At 39.9% G+C, this 22803-nt stretch overlaps 1 protein-coding gene across 2 annotated transcripts in view; it reads left to right on the top strand.

The window, feature by feature from the left end:
* Window positions 1–22803, top strand: part of LOC117331769 (ribitol-5-phosphate xylosyltransferase 1-like) — a 151426-nt gene that overhangs the window by 116165 nt on the left and 12458 nt on the right. For both annotated transcript variants that reach the window (XR_004533648.1, XM_033890647.1), the window contains exon 4: window positions 22415–22720. Coding sequence is in view for 1 of the 2 variants with exons in the window: in XM_033890647.1 (XP_033746538.1) it covers window positions 22415–22720 (306 nt within the window). In the remaining variant the exon portion in view is untranslated. The remainder of the gene's footprint in view (window positions 1–22414; window positions 22721–22803) is intronic.

Here is a 22803-nt window from a genome sequence, read left to right as displayed (position 1 = left end):
TTTTGGTAATCATACAAGTTTGTTATCATACTGAACTGTTCTTCACACAAATCATACTGAACTGTTCTTCACACAATACAAACTACATAGAGGTATGGCTTGCATAGAAGTACATGTGCCCCTCTCCCTACATTGGTTAAGTGAATGTGATTTTCCTGCTTCATAGACATTCAGGATAGATAGAATCATTGTCGTATCTAAAACACTGCCGACTTATCAGCCATCTTCCTGGAAGGGGTACCATAGGGCCACCCTGTCTGCATGTAAAGTGGGTGTAGATCGTTGTAGGCTATCTGTGAAGGATAGATCACTTTGAGAACGGCTCTGTGTGTTATATACAGTTGTAACATTGTCCATAGCTTAGGGCCATCATCACATATCTATGTAAGTCTCTCCGGCTCTGAATTCCATTTGGATAAGGCCAGTCCCAGATCGGTCCCATCAATCTTTGAAATCTGTTGAGGGGATTCACCAGAACAGTCTCACTGACTTAGTTGTTATTGTATAGGAAATATCTATAACGTACATTCAGATATTACATTTTTGGTATTTTAGGGTTAATATTTTTCTTTTATTTCTGTCAATTGTTTTAACTCATGCCCTCCAACAATATTTCTGGACATACATCTATTTTCTGATATTTGTTTTACATCTCAAGCCATGGGTTCTAAAGTAGGCCAATGTTTTGCCAAACATATTTTGGGGATTTTTTGGCATAGAAATATTATCAGGGTTAATTTTGGAATTTTAGTACATACCTCATGGAATTTGCGGTAATTGATAATTCCAAATGATACATCATTTAAACACTCTCTTCCTAAAACACATTAAGCTGCAACTGATGCAGTATTGGACATTGGCTCATCCAGAGGTGTATTTGACATTGGCTCATACAGAGGTGTATTGGTAATTGGCTCATCCAGAGGTGTATTGGTCATTGGCTCATCAAGAGGTGTATTGGACATTGGCTCATCCAGAGGTGTATTGGGCACTGACTCATCCAGAGGTGTATTGGTCATTGGCTCAGCCAGAGGTGTATTGTACACTGACTCAGCCAAAGGTGTATTGGACATTGGCTCATACAGAGGTGTATTGGTAATTGGCTCATCCAGAGGTGTATTGGACACTGACTCAGCCAGAGGTGTATTGGACACTGGCTCAGCCAGAGGTGTATTGGACATTGGCTCATCCAGAGGTGTATTGGTCATTGGCTCATCCAGAGGTGTATTGGACATTGGCTCATCCAGAGGTGTATTGTACCCTGACTCATCCAGAGGTGTATTGGGCACTAACTCAGCCAGAGCTGTATTGGCCATTGACCTATCTAGAGGTGTATTGGACACCAGATTCATTGTCCAGAGGACATTGCACATCAGTTCATCCAGAGATGCACCAGGCACGGGTTCATCACTCAGATGTCATTGGGCACCAGCTCATCATCCAGAGGCACACCAGACACGGCAGCTCACTCAGAGGTCATTGGGCACCAGCTCATCATCCAGAGGCACACCAGACATGGCAGCTCACTCAGTGGTCATTGGGCACCGGCTCATCATCCAGACGTGCACCAGACACGGCGGCTCACTCAGTGGTCATTGGGCACCGGCTCATCATCCAGATGCGCACCAGACACGGCAGCTCACACAGAGGTCATTGGGCCCCAGCTCATCATCCAGAGGCACACCAGACACGGCAGCTCACACAGAGGTCATTGGGCCCCAGCTCATCATCCAGAAATGCATCAGACATAGATTCATCTAGATGTGCACTGGGAACTGGCTCTGCACATTTTGTCATGTCTCATTTAGCAAGCAAGTATCCTCATCCCATCCATGTTATCTCAGTGCTGGTCTACAATGTAACTCATGCAGGAGCCCTCAGTATAGATGAGATAGCTTTATTTTAAAAACACAGAGGTACTCTTTGGTAATCTTACCTAAAAGCTTTAAATTGATAGCTGATGTTTGCCAAATGTAGAGCATTGTTAGAGCGAAGGGGATCAGAATCTCAATCAAAAGATCGGACTTCCATCAAGCTATCGACACACGCCAGCCGTAAATGGAGGGTTTGACTTTGTGTAGGTAGAAGATAGATGTCCTTTGTGTGATGTATGGTTGTTAATGTATTCCATGTATAGCCAGCTAGATTAATTATCAGACTACAGCTCTCTGGGTATATGGTTTAGTGGGTGTAGCACAGCTTTCAGCAAGGCTTTTGTAATTTACGATGGGCAATGTAAAATGATATATGGAGGTTTTATCTGCCGTTTATAATTTGTTGAGAGGCATTCCATTTTTGTCAGGAAATTCATGTCAGATAATGTACATTTAATTGTTAGGTGAGAAAACCATTAGATATTATGTATCAAATTTTATATCCATTTATAAAAAATACATAAGGCTGACAGTTGTGCTGAAATCCATCATTTTGTGCTAGGTTGTACTAGTCCTGCAATGATTGTTATGTCCGACATACAGAAATGCCGAATATGACCTAGAATTGGTAACAAAGACTTTTGGACTTAATGGTATGTGTGCTAGGTATATAATATATGATTGAGACAATTTCTTTTAGTTTCTTAGGTATTTTTTCAACTCCTGAGTTTAATTCAGGATAAACAGAATATCATATTATCATGTATAATTTATAACAAGATTTCAGCGTTAATGTAGAGTATTGATATTGTACTTCAAGAGAAATAACAACGTAATGCCACATAACCTGAGACAATAAAGAATAGACTTCAATTCCACAAGTAGCCTTAGGTCAAAGTAGACAGCTATATATATATACAGGGGTCGACTGGACTGGACTGGACGGCAAAGCTGGCTATATGAAGCCAGTCACTGTTTGACTATAAAGGATTACGATCCTGTAGGAACATATTAATACCGTGTCATCAGATTCACCTCAAAATTACCTTCTATCGAATCATCAGCCTCAGTGCATGGAGCAGTTCCCCTACTCTAACCTCTGCTTATATATCAGAGAGGGCAAATGCCTCTGGAAAGACGGCTCATTTTCTAACGGATATTGGGCCAGTCAGAATTGACTGAAGTCTGGGAACAGGCTGCTCATTTTCTTACCGATATCGAGCCAGTCAGTGTCAGTAAACACTGCCCATGTTCATTTAATCAAAAGCCTCTAAATCAGATTAACTCAGGTTGTTCTAGGAGAAATCTACGATGGCCACTGGCTGGACAATTGTTAGTTTTTGTCTGCGAGCGTCCCAGGATTTAATCACAAAGCACTACGATAGAATTTATGTCTTGTCCTTGGACAAGTCTTGTGAGTTCAATTAGACCATAATGGAAGACTATTCCCTACATTGTATACACTTAGGCCATTTCAGCGGTATTAGCTTTCCTATCATCATCGTAATTGTATTATAGGACTCGAGGGTATGGCGGGAATAGTGACACACACCGATGTCATCGGGTCGTAAGATTAAGGCTTTTGTTTCATCAAAGAGTGCAAATAAGTTGTATTGGATATTATTTCTTTTCCCTGTAGTTTATAAGTACAGTGGGAACACAGTAATGTCAAAGAACTACTGATGTTTAAGTATCAAATTAGATTGAATAAAAAACAATTATAATTTCATCTTATTAACTTTTCTCTTGGGATTACTCATGATTGGATTACTTTTGAAATTGAGACTTAATTTTCATCCAAATTGCTTTCTGATGAAACTTTATAAAGAATTGGTTTAAGAAAACAAAAAACTGATTGGTTTGTTTATTCTTGTCAGTAAAACATTTTCATTCGAGGTCGATTTATATGTTAGGCTAAAATATTTTTGTTGAAGTACTGATGAACTTCAAGCTTTAGGATGCTTTTGCCCTGAAGCTTTTACATGTAAATATGCACATATGAATATCTGAATTCATATTAGTTGATGAAAATTAATTATGTCTTTCAGTATTTTAGTGTTGCCATGCTTTCCTTTAAGGGCAACATGAACATATATGTATTTACAACTAGCATTGTAATATAAGCTTAATTATTCGCCAACACATCGATGGTTGTGATCATAATTAAAGAGACATTGAACATTCTGAAACATGTACAATTATCAAGACCTAAAAATATCTACATATGTCTATATATGGATATTCCACAGGAGATAAATTACGATGGACTTTTACCAAGCAGCCATATTTGTCAGCATTCCAAAAGTGCATTCAGTTAATGAATGTACTTTGACCAAAACAGCATTCTCCATTTCTACAAAAAAAAAAAAGACGAAGAAAAATTATGTAAAGCATGTAGATGCGGACCTGCCTGGTATGTTTGTGAATTACCGGTGATATGTCTTTGTGACTAATGTTTACGGATGCAGCTACACTGACAATACAGCATGATTCTCTCCAGACTCCGAACCACATGAATAGTTTCCTGGGACAAACACTGTGACTTGACCTGACTTAGAAGTATTAACACTGGATCTGGGCAATGGAATGGCTTTTACAGTATTAATGGAATCCTATGTCTTCAAGTCCATTACAGGTGGAATTCCCTGATGTACATCCAGTTATAGAACAATATTTGTCTTAGACCTTGTTGGCCTCTTTTGGTATTAACTTATATATTTGCTGCAAAAGTACATTGAAAAGGTTATTTCTAGTTAAAAGAAATCGTTTGTACGTAGCAGTTTAAAACCAAACCTGTTTTAACGATTAGTGTCTCCCCTCAGATTATTACAGATCAACAGAGCACTTTCTTACTGATTGCTGGTGAATGTTAATTTGATTACAAAAGGAGTTTAGGCTTCACCTGACTAATATCAAATAGTAATGTAAAGAAAATGTCTAATTTCTAGATCTAATGGTAATTAATTCAAGAAGGAAAGTGTCTAATTTCTAGATCTAATCGTAATTAATTCAAGAAGGAAAGTGTCTAATTTCTAGATCTAATCGTAATTAATTCAAGAAGGAAAGTGTCTAATTTCTAGATCTAATGGTAATTAATTCAAGAAAAAAAAGTGTCTAAATTCTAGATCTAATGGTAATTAATTCAAGAAGGAAAATGTCTTATTAGATCATTCTAGATCTAGTGGTTATTAATTCAAAAAGGAAAGTGTCTAATTTCTAGATCTATTGGTAATTAATTCAAGAAGGAAAGTGTCTAATTTCTAGATCTATTGGTAATTAATTCAAGAAGGAAAGTGTCTAATTTCTAGATCTATTGGTAATTAATTCAAGAAGGAAAGTGTCTAATTTCTAGATCTATTGGTAATTAATTCAAGAAGGAAAGTGTCTTATTAGATCATTCTAGATCTAGTGGTTATTAATTCAAGAAGGAAAGTGTCTAATTTCTAGATCTATTGGTAATTAATTCAAGAAGGAAAGTGTCTAATTTCTAGATCTATTGGTAATTAATTCAAGAAGGAAAGTGTCTTATTAGATCATTCTAGATCTAGTGGTTATTAATTCAAGAAGGAAAGTGTCTAATTTCTAGATCTATTGGTAATTAATTCAAGAAGGAAAGTGTCTTATTAGATCATTCTAGATCTAATGGTAATTAATTCAAGAAAAAAAAGTGTCTAAATTCTAGATCTACTGTAAATTAATTCAAGAAGGACAGTACATCTGCTGGAATATTTCCCTGTGTTATGTTGTACAAAGAAAATATATTGTAGCTGATGTACTATATAATAAACAATTAATAATATGTTTAATCACACAAATCAATTTTCTGTTTCAATTTTTTTTCAGAAAAAATTGTTTCCAGAAGCATATCAAATATTTTTACCTTCCTTCATTAACTAGTTGAAAGAGGTGTATAAACTTCTCTATCTCCAAAATTCCAAAATGTATCGGGGGGGGGGGGGGGGGGGTCTCTATAGACAAGGAAAACTGATCTATCACTAAAGGAAACAAATGTATATCAGAGCCATTAAAATTAGCACCTAAATGTAAATATTGTTAACTTTCATAGTGTAGCAGTAATCTTATATCATTGGTAATCTTATTTGAGCTGTGATATTATTTAGTGGTAATATAATTTTAGCAGTAATCTTATTTTAATTCAGAGATAATCTTATTTTAGTGATAAACTTATCTTAGGAGTAATCTTATTTTAGAGGTAGTCTTATTTTAGAGGTAATCATATTTTAGTGCTAATTTTATTTTATTTAAGAGGTTGTCTTATTTTAGTGCTAATTTTATTTTATTTAAGAGGTTGTCTTATTTTAGTGCTAATTTTGATTTAAGCAGTAATCTTATTTTAACAGTAATCTTATTTTAACAGTGATGTTGTTATAGTGGTGATCTTATTTTAGTGGTAATCTTATCTTAGTGGTAATTTTATTTTAGTGGTAAGCTCATTTTACAGTAATCTTATTATAGTTTTGATCTTATCTGAAGGGTAATCTTATTTTAGTGGTAATATTTTTATGGTAATCTTATGATCTCCCATAACCAAGATCATAATGTGTCTTCTAGAACCAAGATCATTATCAGTTTCCCATAGCCAAGATGTTTCTCGCACAGCCAAAAACAACAAAATGTTTCTTCCAATGCCAAAAACAACAAAATGTTTCTTCCAATGCCAAAAACAACAAAAATGCCAAAAACAACAAAATGTTTCTCCCTATGCCAAAAACAACAAAATATTTCTTCCAATGCCAAAAACAACAACGTTTTTCTCCCAATGCCAAAAACAACAAAATGTTTCTCCCAATGCCAAAAACAACAAAATGTTTCTCCCAATACCAAAAACAACAAAATGTTTCTCCCAATGCCAAAAACAACAAAATGTTTCTCCCAATGCCAAAAACAACAAAATGTTTCTCCCAATGCCAAAAACAACAAAATGTTTCTCCCAATACCAAAAACAACAAAATGTTTCTTCCAATACCAAAAACAACAAAATGTTTCCCCCAATACCAAAAAACAAGCAAATGTTTTTTTCCCGATCCCAAAAACAACAAAATGTTTCTTCCAATGCCAAAAACAACAAAATGTTTCTCCCAATGCCAAAAACAACAAAATGTTTCTCCCAATGCCAAAAACAACAAAATGTTTCTCCCAATGCCAAAAACAACAAAATGTTTCTCCCAATACCAAAAACAACAAAATGTTTCCCCCAATACCAAAAAACAAGCAAATGTTTTTTTTCGATCCCAAAAACAACAAAATGTTTCTCCCAATGCCAAAAAAACCCCAAAGTTTCCCCCAATGCAAAAAACAGCACAACAAAATGTTTCTCTCAATATCAAGAAGAACAATTAAAAGTGTATGATTAAACAAAAATGTAATCACAAGGCTACTACTGAAAGTTGGAAAAGGCAAGTGGACAAATAACTGGTTGTCTGGGAGAATAAAAAAGAAATATTCACTCAACAAAAATGCTTGATCTAAACATAAAGAAATACAGATCTCGGTGTGACACAGTTGCACTGGGATGACTACTGTATGTAGATGTTAGCCTTGACCTAGAAAACTAGAGTATGGGGGAGAAATTGTTCATTTGTTTGGGAAACGAACCATACAGAAAGGTTAATGAAGTTCATGGTTTAATTAGCAATTGTATTAGGATGTTGTATACTATCACATCATTGGTATACTGTATACTGTCCATAATACTGCCACATATATCAAAATATACTCTAGTCATTCTTACTTTTATGAATTCTTTGTTTGAAAAGAAAATCTCATTAACTGTGGCATCCTTTAATGAAGGTCAAGGTCATTCTTTGAAATTGAATCTCCTGATCCTAGTCAAATAGGAGTGGATTTGGTCTTGTATTTAGAAGTTGATGCAGATAGTGTTTGTGATAGATTGAGTCTAACTCTTTGGTAGTATTGTGTACAACATACATGTAAATGGAAATAAATCCTATAAAAAAATACATATACCATATATCTTAAAAAGAAAAGAAGGCATACAAATGACTCGGAAAACATTTTTCAGAATCCAACTTTTGTAGAAGATACTTTTTTCAGAAACAGCTACAGAAAGTTTTACATTTTTAACCATTTCACAGTTTTCTTAGAAGTATGGGTAGGTCGATAATGTAGATGCATTAATTCTTGTCTTTACTTAAGAAGATATAATTGCATGCAGTTTGTGATTAAAAAAAAGCAGTTATTGATCCAGGAATGCTTACTGCTGTATTTTTCAGCGTAAAATTAAGTTTACAAACCGACGTCTTCATCAGGTCCTATAGGCTCATCAGTAATTAAAATTTTTATAGAAATCAATTACTCGAAAGAAGCAAAATGGTAAATGGTTAAAAGTTAGATGTGGAAGTCAACATTAAGAGTTTGTAAATAAAAAAGAAAAACTGCCACTGCAGTAATTGGATTGTAGCATTTACTATTCCAATACTTACCTCATGATCAGTAGAGAAGTCAGTGGCACCTAGCTAGTACAGGATCTACACACAAACATTATCTGAAGTTTTGTCAGAATATTAGAATCATTTAACAATTTTGTAAATTTTGTATTGGTCCCTTTTATGAATATTTTAAATCATACAAAGCAAGTCATTCAACCTTTATCAAACAAGCACTTCATTTTAAACTTATGCAATACAAATTTAGTCAAGCTACTGTTGAGTTTTGGTGGTCAAGTTGACTTTACATTGTACCAGTCTTGCCAGATTCTTTCAATAGCAGTAAATACTGACACAGTACAACAACTAATCCTTGACTCTCCAGGCTATTACAGACTGACTCAGTCAAACAACTAATCCTTGACTCCCCAGGTATTACAAACTGGTACAGTCAAACAACTAATCCTTGACTCCCCAGGTATTACAGACTGGTACAGTCAAACAACTAATCCTTGACTCCCCAGGTATTACAGACTGACTCAGTCAAACAACTAATCCTTGACTCCCCAGGTATTACACACTGGTACAGTCAAACAACTAATCCTTGACTCCCCAGGTATTACAGACTGACTCAGTCAAACAACTAATCCTTGACTCCCCAGGTATTACAGACTGACTCAGTCAAACAACTAATCCTTGACTCCCCAGGTATTACAGACTGGTACAGTCAAACAACTAATCCTTGACTCCCCAGGTATTACAGACTGGTACAGTCAAACAACTAATCCTTGACTCCCCAGGTATTACAGACTGACTCAGTCAAACAACTAATCCTTGACTCCCCAGGTATTACAGACTGGTACAGTCAAACAACTAATCCTTGACTCCCCAGGTATTACAGACTGACTCAGTCAAACAACTAATCCTTGACTCCCCAGGTATTACAGACTGGTACAGTCAAACAACTAATCCTTGACTCCCCAGGTATTACAGACTGGCTCAGTCAAACAACTAATCCTTGACTCCCCAGGTATTAAAGACTGGTACAGTCAAACAACTAATCCTTGACTCCCCAGGTATTACAGACTGGTACAGTCAAACAACTAATCCTTGACTCCCCAGGTATTACAGACTGGTACAGTCAAACAACTAATCCTTGACTCCCCAGGTATTACAGACTGGTACAGTCAAACAACTAATCCTTGACTCCCCAGGTATTACAGACTGACTCAGTCAAACAACTAATCCTTGACTCCCCAGGTATTACAGACTGGTACAGTCAAACAACTAATCCTTGACTCCCCAGGTATTACAGACTGACTCAGTCAAACAACTAATCCTTGACTCCCCAGGTATTACAGACTGGTACAGTCAAACAACTAATCCTTGACTCCCCAGGTATTACAGACTGACTCAGTCAAACAACTAATCCTTGACTCCCCAGGTATTACAGACTGGTACAGTCAAACAACTAATCCTTGACTCCCCAGGTATTACAGACTGTACCAGTCAAACAACTAATCCTTGACTCCCCAGGTATTACAGACTGGCTCAGTCAAACAACTAATCCTTGACTCCCCAGGTATTACAGACTGGTACAGTCAAACAACTAATCCTTGACTCCCCAGGTATTACAGACTGACTCAGTCAAACAACTAATCCTTGACTCCCCAGGTATTACAGACTGGCTACAGTCAAACAACTAATCCTTGACTCCCCAGGTATTACAGACTGGTACAGTCAAACAACTAATCCTTGACTCCCCAGGTATTACAGACTGGACTCAGTCAAACAACTAATCCTTGACTCCTCAGGTATTACAGACTGACTCAGTCAAACAACTAATCCTTGACTCCCCAGGTATTACAGACTGGTACAGTCAAACAACTAATCCTTGACTCCCCAGGTATTACAGACTGACTCAGTCAAACAACTAATCCTTGACTCCCCAGGTATTACAGACTGGTACAGTCAAACAACTAATCCTTGACTCCCCAGGTATACAGACTGACTCAGTCAAACAACTAATCCTTGACTCCCCAGGTATTACAGACTGACTCAGTCAAACAACTAATCCTTGACTCCCCAGGTATTACAGACTGACTCAGTCAAACAACTAATCCTTGACTCCCCAGGTATTACAGACTGGTACAGTCAAACAACTAATCCTTGACTCCCCAGGTATTACAGACTGACTCAGTCAAACAACTAATCCTTGACTCCCCAGGTATTACAGACTGACTCAGTCAAACAACTAATCCTTGACTCCCCAGGTATTACAGACTGACTCAGTCAAACAACTAATCCTTGACTCCCCAGGTATTACAGACTGGTACAGTCAAACAACTAATCCTTGACTCCCCAGGTATTACAGACTGACTCAGTCAAACAACTAATCCTTGACTCCCCAGGTATTACAGACTGACTCAGTCAAACAACTAATCCTTGACTCCCCAGGTATTACAGACTGTACAGTCAAACAACTAATCCTTGACTCCCCAGGTATTACAGACTGGTACAGTCAAACAACTAATCCTTGACTCCCAGGTATTACAGACTGGTACAGTCAAACAACTAATCCTTGACTCCCCAGGTATTACAGACTGACTCAGTCAAACAACTAATCCTTGACTCCCCAGGTATTACAGACTGGCTCAGTCAAACAACTAATCCTTGACTCCCCAGGTATTACAGACTGGTACAGTCAAACAACTAATCCTTGACTCCCCAGGTATTACAGACTGACTCAGTCAAACAACTAATCCTTGACTCCCCAGGTATTACAGACTGGTACAGTCAAACAACTAATCCTTGACTCCCCAGGTATTACAGACTGACTACAGTCAAACAACTAATCCTTGACTCCCCAGGTATTACAGACTGGTACAGTCAAACAACTAATCCTTGACTCCCCAGGTATTACAGACTGTACAGTCAAACAACTAATCCTTGACTCCCCAGGTATTACAGACTGACTCAGTCAAACAACTAATCCTTGACTCCCCAGGTATTACAGACTGGCTCAGTCAAACAACTAATCCTTGACTCCCCAGGTATTACAGACTGGTACAGTCAAACAACTAATCCTTGACTCCCCAGGTATTACAGACTGACTCAGTCAAACAACTAATCCTTGACTCCCCAGGTATTACAGACTGACTCAGTCAAACAACTAATCCTTGACTCCCCAGGTATTACAGACTGGTACAGTCAAACAACTAATCCTTGACTCCCCAGGTATTACAGACTGGTACAGTCAAACAACTAATCCTTGACTCCCCAGGTATTACAGACTGACTCAGTCAAACAACTAATCCTTGACTCCCCAGGTATTACAGACTGGCTACAGTCAAACAACTAATCCTTGACTCCCCAGGTATTACAGACTGGTACAGTCAAACAACTAATCCTTGACTCCCCAGGTATTACAGACTGGTACAGTCAAACAACTAATCCTTGACTCCCCAGGTATTACAGACTGACTCAGTCAAACAACTAATCCTTGACTCCCCAGGTATTACAGACTGGCTCAGTCAAACAACTAATCCTTGACTCCCCAGGTATTACAGACTGGTACAGTCAAACAACTAATCCTTGACTCCCCAGGTATTACAGACTGGTACAGTCAAACAACTAATCCTTGACTCCGCAGGTATTACAGACTGGTACAGTCAAACAACTAATCCTTGACTCCCCAGGTATTACAGACTGACTCAGTCAAACAACTAATCCTTGACTCCCCAGGTATTACAGACTGACTCAGTCAAACAACTAATCCTTGACTCCCCAGGTATTACAGACTGGTACAGTCAAACAACTAATGCTTGACTCCCCAGGTATTACAGACTGGTACAGTCAAACAACTAATCCTTGACTCCCCAGGTATTACAGACTGGTACAGTCAAACAACTAATCCTTGACTCCCCAGGTATTACAGACTGGTACAGTCAAACAACTAATCCTTGACTCCCCAGGTATTACAGACTGGTACAGTCAAACAACTAATCCTTGACTCCCCAGGTATTACAGACTGGTACAGTCAAACAACTAATCCTTGACTCCCCAGGTATTACAGACTGGTACAGTCAAACAACTAATCCTTGACTCCCCAGGTATTACAGACTGGTACAGTCAAACAACTAATCCTTGACTCCCCAGGTATTACAGACTGGTACAGTCAAACAACTAATCCTTGACTCCCCAGGTGTTACAGACTGGCTCAGTCAAACAACTAATCCTTGACTCCCCAGGTATTACAGACTGGCTACAGTCAAACAACTAATCCTTGACTCCCCAGGTATTACAGACTGACTCAGTCAAACAACTAATCCTTGACTCCCCAGGTATTACAGACTGGTACAGTCAAACAACTAATCCTTGACTCCGCAGGTATTACAGACTGACTCAGTCAAACAACTAATCCTTGACTCCCCAGGTATTACAGACTGGTACAGTCAAACAACTAATCCTTGACTCCCCAGGTATTACAGACTGGCTCAGTCAAACAACTAATCCTTGACTCCCCAGGTATTAAAGACTGGTACAGTCAAACAACTAATCCTTGACTCCCCAGGTATTACAGACTGGTACAGTCAAACAACTAATCCTTGACTCCCCAGGTATTACAGACTGGTACAGTCAAACAACTAATCCTTGACTCCCCAGGTATTACAGACTGACTCAGTCAAACAACTAATCCTTGACTCCCCAGGTATTACAGACTGGTACAGTCAAACAACTAATCCTTGACTCCCCAGGTATTACAGACTGACTCAGTCAAACAACTAATCCTTGACTCCCCAGGTATTACAGACTGGTACAGTCAAACAACTAATCCTTGACTCCCCAGGTATTACAGACTGACTCAGTCAAACAACTAATCCTTGACTCCCCAGGTATTACAGACTGGTACAGTCAAACAACTAATCCTTGACTCCCCTGGTATTACAGACTGACTCAGTCAAACAACTAATCCTTGACTCCCCAGGTATTACAGACTGACTCAGTCAAATAACTAATCCTTGACTCCTCAGGTATTACAGACTGACTCAGTCAAACAACTAATCCTTGACTCCCCAGGTATTACAGACTGGTACAGTCAAACAACTAATCCTTGACTCCCCAGGTGTTACAGACTGACTCAGTCAAACAACTAATCCTTGACTCCCCAGGTATAACAGACTGACTCAGTCAAACAACTAATCCTTGACTCCCCAGGTATTACAGACTGGTACAGTCAAACAACTAATCCTTGACTCCCCAGGTGTTACAGACTGACTCAGTCAAACAACTAATCCTTGACTCCCCAGGTATTACAGACTGGTACAGTCAAACAACTAATTCTTGACTCCCAGGCATTACAGACTGTAACAGTCAAACAACTAATCCTTGACTCCCCAGGTATTACAGACTGACTCAGTCAAACAACTAATCCTTGACTCCCCAGGTATTACAGACTGGCTCAGTCAAACAACTAATCCTTGACTCCCCAGGTATTACAGACTGGTACAGTCAAACAACTAATCCTTGACTCCCCAGGTATTACAGACTGACTCAGTCAAACAGCTAATCCTTGACTCCCCAGGTATTACAGACTGACTCAGTCAAACAACTAATGCTTGACTCCCCAGGTATTACAGACTGTACAGTCAAACAACTAATCCTTGACTCCCCAGGTATTACAGACTGGTACAGTCAAACAACTAATCCTTGACTCCGCAGGTATTACAGACTGACTCAGTCAAACAACTAATCCTTGACTCCCCAGGTATTACAGACTGGTACAGTCAAACAACTAATCCTTGACTCCCCAGGTATTACAGACTGGTACAGTCAAACAACTAATCCTTGACTCCCCAGGTATTACAGACTGGTACAGTCAAACAACTAATCCTTGACTCCCCAGGTATTACAGACTGACTCAGTCAAACAACTAATCCTTGACTCCCCAGGTATTACAGACTGGCTCAGTCAAACAACTAATCCTTGACTCCCCAGGTATTACAGACTGGTACAGTCAAACAACTAATCCTTGACTCCCCAGGTATTACAGACTGGTACAGTCAAACAACTAATCCTTGACTCCCCAGGTATTACAGACTGGTACAGTCAAACAACTAATCCTTGACTCCCCAGGTATTACAGACTGGTACAGTCAAACAACTAATCCTTGACTCCCCAGGTATTACACACTGGACTCAGTCAAACAACTAATCCTTGACTCCCCAGGTATTACAGACTGACTCAGTCAAACAACTAATCCTTGACTCCCCAGGTATTACAGACTGGTACAGTCAAACAACTAATCCTTGACTCCCCAGGTATTACAGACTGACTCAGTCAAACAACTAATCCTTGACTCCCCAGGTATTACAGACTGGTACAGTCAAACAACTAATCCTTGACTCCCCAGGTATTACAGACTGACTCAGTCAAACAACTAATCCTTGACTCCCCAGGTATTACAGACTGGTACAGTCAAACAACTAATCCTTGACTCCCCAGGTATTACAGACTGACTCAGTCAAACAACTAATCCTTGACTCCCCAGGTATTACAGACTGGTACAGTCAAACAACTAATCCTTGACTCCCCAGGTATTACAGACTGACTCAGTCAAACAACTAATCCTTGACTCCCCAGGTATTACAGACTGGTACAGTCAAACAACTAATCCTTGACTCCCCAGGTATTACAGACTGACTCAGTCAAACAACTAATCCTTGACTCCCCAGGTATTACAGACTGGCTCAGTCAAACAACTAATCCTTGACTCCCCAGGTATTACAGACTGGTACAGTCAAACAACTAATCCTTGACTCCCCAGGTATTACAGACTGACTCAGTCAAACAACTAATCCTTGACTCCCCAGGTATTACAGACTGACTCAGTCAAACAACTAATCCTTGACTCCCCAGGTATTACAGACTGGTACAGTCAAACAACTAATCCTTGACTCCCCAGGTATTACAGACTGACTCAGTCAAACAACTAATCCTTGACTCCTCAGGTATTACAGACTGACTCAGTCAAACAACTAATCCTTGACTCCCCAGGTATTACAGACTGTACAGTCAAACAACTAATCCTTGACTCCCCAGGTGTTACAGACTGACTCAGTCAAACAACTAATCCTTGACTCCCCAGGTATTACAGACTGGTACAGTCAAACAACTAATTCTTGACTCCCAGGCATTACAGACTGTAACAGTCAAACAACTAATCCTTGACTCCCCAGGTATTACAGACTGACTCAGTCAAACAACTAATCCTTGACTCCCCAGGTATTATAGACTGGCTCAGTCAAACAACTAATCCTTGACTCCCCAGGTATTACAGACTGGTACAGTCAAACAACTAATCCTTGACTCCCCAGGTATTACAGACTGACTCAGTCAAACAACTAATCCTTGACTCCCCAGGTATTACAGACTGGTACAGTCAAACAACTAATCCTTGACTCCCCAGGTATTACAGACTGGTACAGTCAAACAACTAATCCTTGACTCCCCAGGTATTACAGACTGGCTCAGTCAAACAACTAATCCTTGACTCCCCAGGTATTACAGACTGACTCAGTCAAACAACTAATCCTTGACTCCCCAGGTATTACAGACTGGTACAGTCAAACAACTAATCCTTGACTCCCCAGGTATTACAGACTGACTCAGTCAAACAACTAATCCTTGACTCCTCAGGTATTACAGACTGACTCAGTCAAACAACTAATCCTTGACTCCCCAGGTATTACAGACTGGTACAGTCAAACAACTAATCCTTGACTCCCCAGGTGTTACAGACTGACTCAGTCAAACAACTAATCCTTGACTCCCCAGGTATTACAGACTGGTACAGTCAAACAACTAATCCTTGACTCCCCAGGTATTACAGACTGTACAGTCAAACAACTAATCCTTGACTCCCCAGGTATTACAGACTGACTCAGTCAAACAACTAATCCTTGACTCCCCAGGTATTACAGACTGACTCAGTCAAACAACTAATCCTTGACTCCCCAGGTATTACAGACTGGTACAGTCAAACAACTAATCCTTGACTCCCCAGGTATTACAGACTGACTCAGTCAAACAACTAATCCTTGACTCCCCAGGTATTACAGACTGGTACAGTCAAACAACTAATCCTTGACTCCCCAGGTATTACAGACTGACTCAGTCAAACAACTAATCCTTGACTCCCCAGGTATTACAGACTGGTACAGTCAAACAACTAATCCTTGACTCCCCAGGTATTACAGACTGGTACAGTCAAACAACTAATCCTTGACTCCCCAGGTATTACAGACTGGTACAGTCAAACAACTAATCCTTGACTCCCAGGTATTACAGACTGGACTCAGTCAAACAACTAATCCTTGACTCCCCAGGTATTACAGACTGGCTCAGTCAAACAACTAATCCTTGACTCCCCAGGTATTACAGACTGGTACAGTCAAACAACTAATCCTTGACTCCCCAGGTATTACAGACTGGTACAGTCAAACAACTAATCCTTGACTCCCCAGGTATTACAGACTGGTACAGTCAAACAACTAATCCTTGACTCCCCAGGTATTACAGACTGACTCAGTCAAACAACTAATCCTTGACTCCCCAGGTATTACAGACTGGTACAGTCAAACAACTAATCCTTGACTCCCAGGTATTACAGACTGACTCAGTCAAACAACTAATCCTTGACTCCCCAGGTATTACAGACTGGTACAGTCAAACAACTAATCCTTGACTCCGCAGGTATTACAGACTGACTCAGTCAAACAACTAATCCTTGACTCCCCAGGTATTACAGACTGGTACAGTCAAACAACTAATCCTTGACTCCCCAGGTATTACAGACTGGTACAGTCAAACAACTAATCCTTGACTCCCGCAGGTATTACAGACTGGTACAGTCAAACAACTAATCCTTGACTCTCCAGGTATTACAGACTGACTCAGTCAAACAACTAATCCTTGACTCCCAGGTATTACAGACTGGTACAGTCAAACAACTAATCCTTGACTCCCCAGGTATTACAGACTGGTACAGTCAAACAACTAATCCTTGACTCCCCAGGTATTACAGACTGGTACAGTCAAACAACTAATCCTTGACTCCCCAGGTATTACAGACTGTACAGTCAAACAACTAATCCTTGACTCCCCAGGTATTACAGACTGGCTACAGTCAAACAACTAATCCTTGACTCCCCAGGTATTACAGACTGACTCAGTCAAACAACTAATCCTTGACTCCCCAGGTATTACAGACTGACTCAGTCAAACAACTAATCCTTGACTCCCCAGGTATTACAGACTGGTACAGTCAAACAACTAATCCTTGACTCCCAGGTATTACAGACTGACTCAGTCAAACAACTAATCCTTGACTCCCCAGGTATTACAGACTGGTACAGTCAAACAACTAATCCTTGACTCCCCAGGTATTACAGACTGACTCAGTCAAACAACTAATCCTTGACTCCCCAGGTATTACAGACTGGACTCAGTCAAACAACTAATCCTTGACTCCCCAGGTATTACAGACTGACTCAGTCAAACAACTAATCCTTGACTCCCCAGGTATTACAGACTGGCTCAGTCAAACAACTAATCCTTGACTCCCCAGGTATTACAGACTGGTACAGTCAAACAACTAATCCTTGACTCCCCAGGTATTACAGACTGGTACAGTCAAACAACTAATCCTTGACTCCCCAGGTATTACAGACTGGTACAGTCAAACAACTAATCCTTGACTCCCCAGGTATTACAGACTGGCTCAGTCAAACAACTAATCCTTGACTCCCCAGGTATTACAGACTGTACTAGTCAAACAACTAATCCTTGACTCCCCAGGTATTACAGACTGACTCAGTCAAACAACTAATCCTTGACTCCCCAGGTATTACAGACTGGTACAGTCAGTCAAACAACTAAGCAATCCTTGACTCCTACCCAGGTAGTAACAGACTGGCTACAGTCAAAAACAACGAACCTTGACTCCTCAGGTATTACAGACTGACTCAGTCAAACAACTAATCCTTGACTCGCCTCAGGTATTACAGACGGACTACAGTCACAGCAACAACTAATGTGTTGGTCCCAGTTTCGACTGCGAACCGTCAAAAATATCCTTGGCAACCAGGTTGATACTGCCCATCCCTCCGAATCCCCAGGATTCAGCTGGTCAGTTAGCAATAACGATGTATACGATGGACTGAAACAACTATCTTGATAGACTTACAGCGGAAGTCAAAACTTGCTTGATCACCACGATAGTTCAGACATCGACAAACAATAATTTGCAATGCCCAAGGTGTAGCGACGTAAGTAAACATATGTTGTCCGGTTTATAAGCAAAATACCTGACTTTTCAGAACAGTAAACATAATCCTGACTCCCCGTTTACAAGGCCTACGAACTAACTTGGACTCCAAGGTATAAGAGTGGCTATGTCAGAAATATCCTGAATCCCGTTTTCAACTGAACTCAGTCAGACAATATCCTTGACTCGTACTCATATGGCCTCAGTCAACAATATTTTATCTGGTGTTAAAATATTTCCAGATACAGAATGGAAGTAAAACTAATTGAATTAAGATTGATTAAATTACTATCCTTGACTCCCATATTAAATACATCAAAATATCTTGATTTTACATGCTTGACTAGACAAATCCGAATTTCCAGATTGAAGTGAAAACAGTTTGTCCAGGAAGTATGAACATAAGCAACTGATGACTGGATTACAAGCCAGTCAAACAAAACGATAAGTTTCTTCTAGAGTCAACATCTAACTGATCCAAGGCAACATCTAGGTGTCACATAATTTTAGTATATGCTCATAACTGCAAACATAAGATATACAATGATAGTAACAATAATTGATCCATATTGACTGGTAAGTCAACACATCTTGATCCCCAGGTTAAGACTGACAGTCAAACAACTAATCCTTGACTCCGCAGGTATACAGACTGACTCAGTCAAACAACTAATCCTTGACTCCCCAGGTATTACAGACTGGTACAGTCAAACAACTAATCCTTGACTCCCCAGGTATTACAGACTGGTACAGTCAAACAACTAATCCTTGACTCCGCAGGTATTACAGACTGGTACAGTCAAACAACTAATCCTTGACTCTCCAGGTATTACAGACTGACTCAGTCAAACAACTAATCCTTGACTCCCCAGGTATTACAGACTGGCTCAGTCAAACAACTAATCCTTGACTCCCCAGGTATTACAGACTGGTACAGTCAAACAACTAATCCTTGACTCCTAGGTATTACAGACTGGTACAGTCAAACAACTAATCCTTGACTCCCCAGGTATTACAGACTGGTACAGTCAAACAACTAATCCTTGACTCCCCAGGTATTACAGACTGACTCAGTCAAACAACTAATCCTTGACTCCCAGGTATTACAGACTGACTCAGTCAAACAACTAATCCTTGACTCCGCAGGTATTACAGACTGACTCAGTCAAACAACTAATCCTTGACTCCCCAGGTATTACAGACTGGTACAGTCAAACAACTAATCCTTGACTCCCCAGGTATTACAGACTGGCTCAGTCAAACAACTAATCCTTGACTCCCCAGGTATTACAGACTGGTACAGTCAAACAACTAATCCTTGACTCCCCAGGTATTACAGACTGACTCAGTCAAACAGCTAATCCTTGACTCCCCAGGTATTACAGACTGACTCAGTCAAACAACTAATCCTTGACTCCCCAGGTATTACAGACTGACTCAGTCAAACAACTAATCCTTGACTCCCCAGGTATTACAGACTGGTACAGTCAAACAACTAATCCTTGACTCCGCAGGTATTACAGACTGACTCAGTCAAACAACTAATCCTTGACTCCCCAGGTATTACAGACTGGTACAGTCAAACAACTAATCCTTGACTCCCCAGGTATTACAGACTGGTACAGTCAAACAACTAATCCTTGACTCCGCAGGTATTACAGACTGGTACAGTCAAACAACTAATCCTTGACTCTCCAGGTATTACAGACTGACTCAGTCAAACAACTAATCCTTGACTCCCCAGGTATTACAGACTGGCTCAGTCAAACAACTAATCCTTGACTCCCCAGGTATTACAGACTGGTACAGTCAAACAACTAATCCTTGACTCCTAGGTATTACAGACTGGTACAGTCAAACAACTAATCCTTGACTCCCCAGGTATTACAGACTGGTACAGTCAAACAACTAATCCTTGACTCCCCAGGTATTACAGACTGACTCAGTCAAACAACTAATCCTTGACTCCCAGGTATTACAGACTGACTCAGTCAAACAACTAATCCTTGACTCCCCAGGTATTACAGACTGGTACAGTCAAACAACTAATCCTTGACTCCGCAGGTATTACAGACTGACTCAGTCAAACAACTAATCCTTGACTCCCCAGGTATTACAGACTGGTACAGTCAAACAACTAATCCTTGACTCCCCAGGTATTACAGACTGGTACAGTCAAACAACTAATCCTTGACTCCGCAGGTATTACAGACTGGTACAGTCAAACAACTAATCCTTGACTCTCCAGGTATTACAGACTGACTCAGTCAAACAACTAATCCTTGACTCCTAGGTATTACAGACTGGTACAGTCAAACAACTAATCCTTGACTCTCCAGGTATTACAGACTGGTACAGTCAAACAACTAATCCTTGACTCCCCAGGTATTACAGACTGGTACAGTCAAACAACTAATCCTTGACTCCCCAGGTATTACAGACTGGTACAGTCAAACAACTAATCCTTGACTCCCCAGGTATTACAGACTGGCTCAGTCAAACAACTAATCCTTGACTCACCAGGTATTACAGACTGGCACAGTCAAACAACTAATCCTTGACTCCCCAGGTATTACAGACTGGTACAGTCAAACAACTAATCCTTGACTCCCCAGGTATTACAGACTGACTCAGTCAAACAACTAATCCTTGACTCCCCAGGTATTACAGACTGGCTCAGTCAAACAACTAATCCTTGACTCCCCAGGTATTACAGACTGACTCAGTCAAACAACTAATCCTTGACTCCCCAGGTATTACAGACTGACTCAGTCAAACAACTAATTCTTGACTCCCCAGGTATTACAGACTGGTACAGTCAAACAACTAATCCTTGACTCCCCAGGTATTACAGACTGACTCAGTCAAACAACTAATCCTTGACTCCCCAGGTATTACAGACTGGCTCAGTCAAACAACTAATCCTTGACTCCCCAGGTATTACAGACTGACTCAGTCAAACAACTAATCCTTGACTCCCCAGGTATTACAGACTGACTCAGTCAAACAACTAATCCTTGACTCCCCAGGTATTACAGACTGACTCAGTAAAACAACTAATCCTTGACTCCCCAGGTATTACAGACCGGTACAGTCAAACAACTAATCCTTGACTCCCCAGGTATTACAGACTGGCTCATTCAAAGAACTAATCCTTGCATTGACTCCCAAGGTATTACAGACTGGTACAGTCAAACAACTAATCCTTGACTCCCCAGGTATTACAGACTAACTCAGTCAAACAACTAATCCTTGACTCCCAGGTATTACAGACTGGTACAGTCAAACATTTAATCCTTGACTCCCCAGGTATTACAGACTGACTCAGTCAAACAACTAATCCTTGACTCCCCAGGTATTACAGACTAACTCAGTCAAACAACTAATCCTTGACTCCCCAGGTATTACAGACTGGCAGAGTCCGGACAGGATAGTCTTACAAGTAATGCTCGACTCCCCCCGTCTGATGTTGTGGCACAATCTGAGTAGGACAGACTGATCCTTGAACTCATCCACCATTATAGAGTACTGTATATGTATACATGTAGTGGCACAGCCCAGGAGGACAGTCTCCAACAACTGATCCTTGACTCCCCTAGCATTATGTATAGTGGTACAGCCCAGGAGGACAGTCTCCAACAACTGATCCTTGACTCCCCTAGCATTATAATGTATAGTGACTCAGTCTAGAAGGACAGGCCAACAAATGATCAAACATTTGTCCCTTTCATTGTATCATCATACTTTGGAGCATTTTTATAGCATTGTTTCAAACATTAAAAGATTATTATTTTTATATGTTTCAGATTCCGTACAGGTCCTGGAGTGATTCCATCAAAAGCTCCCAAACATGCACAAAATGTTGTGTTGGTGTTGAATGGACGAGAACCGTCAAAAATTGCATTGGCAAAAACGTGGTTGGATTATCTCCCTTCCCTCCCGAATCTTCAGAATGCAGCAGTGGTGCTTTTAGGCAATGAACGGTGTGATAATGATTGGCTGAAACCGTATATGGATAGACGTAACGGACTAGTCAAGCTTGCTTTTATCACCTACGATAGTTCAGAAATCGACAATAAATATTTGTATCAATGGCCATTAGGTGTAGCTACGTAAGTATAACATGTATTCCGGTGTATAAAAAATACATGTTTTTCAGCAAATGACATAAATATAATTCCATCCTGTTAAAGGC

Source organism: Pecten maximus, chromosome 7 (genome assembly GCF_902652985.1).
Source record: "Pecten maximus chromosome 7, xPecMax1.1, whole genome shotgun sequence".
In the NCBI taxonomy this organism is placed as follows: Eukaryota; Metazoa; Mollusca; class Bivalvia; order Pectinida; family Pectinidae; genus Pecten; species Pecten maximus.
This window is presented reverse-complemented; position numbering and strand designations above follow the sequence as displayed.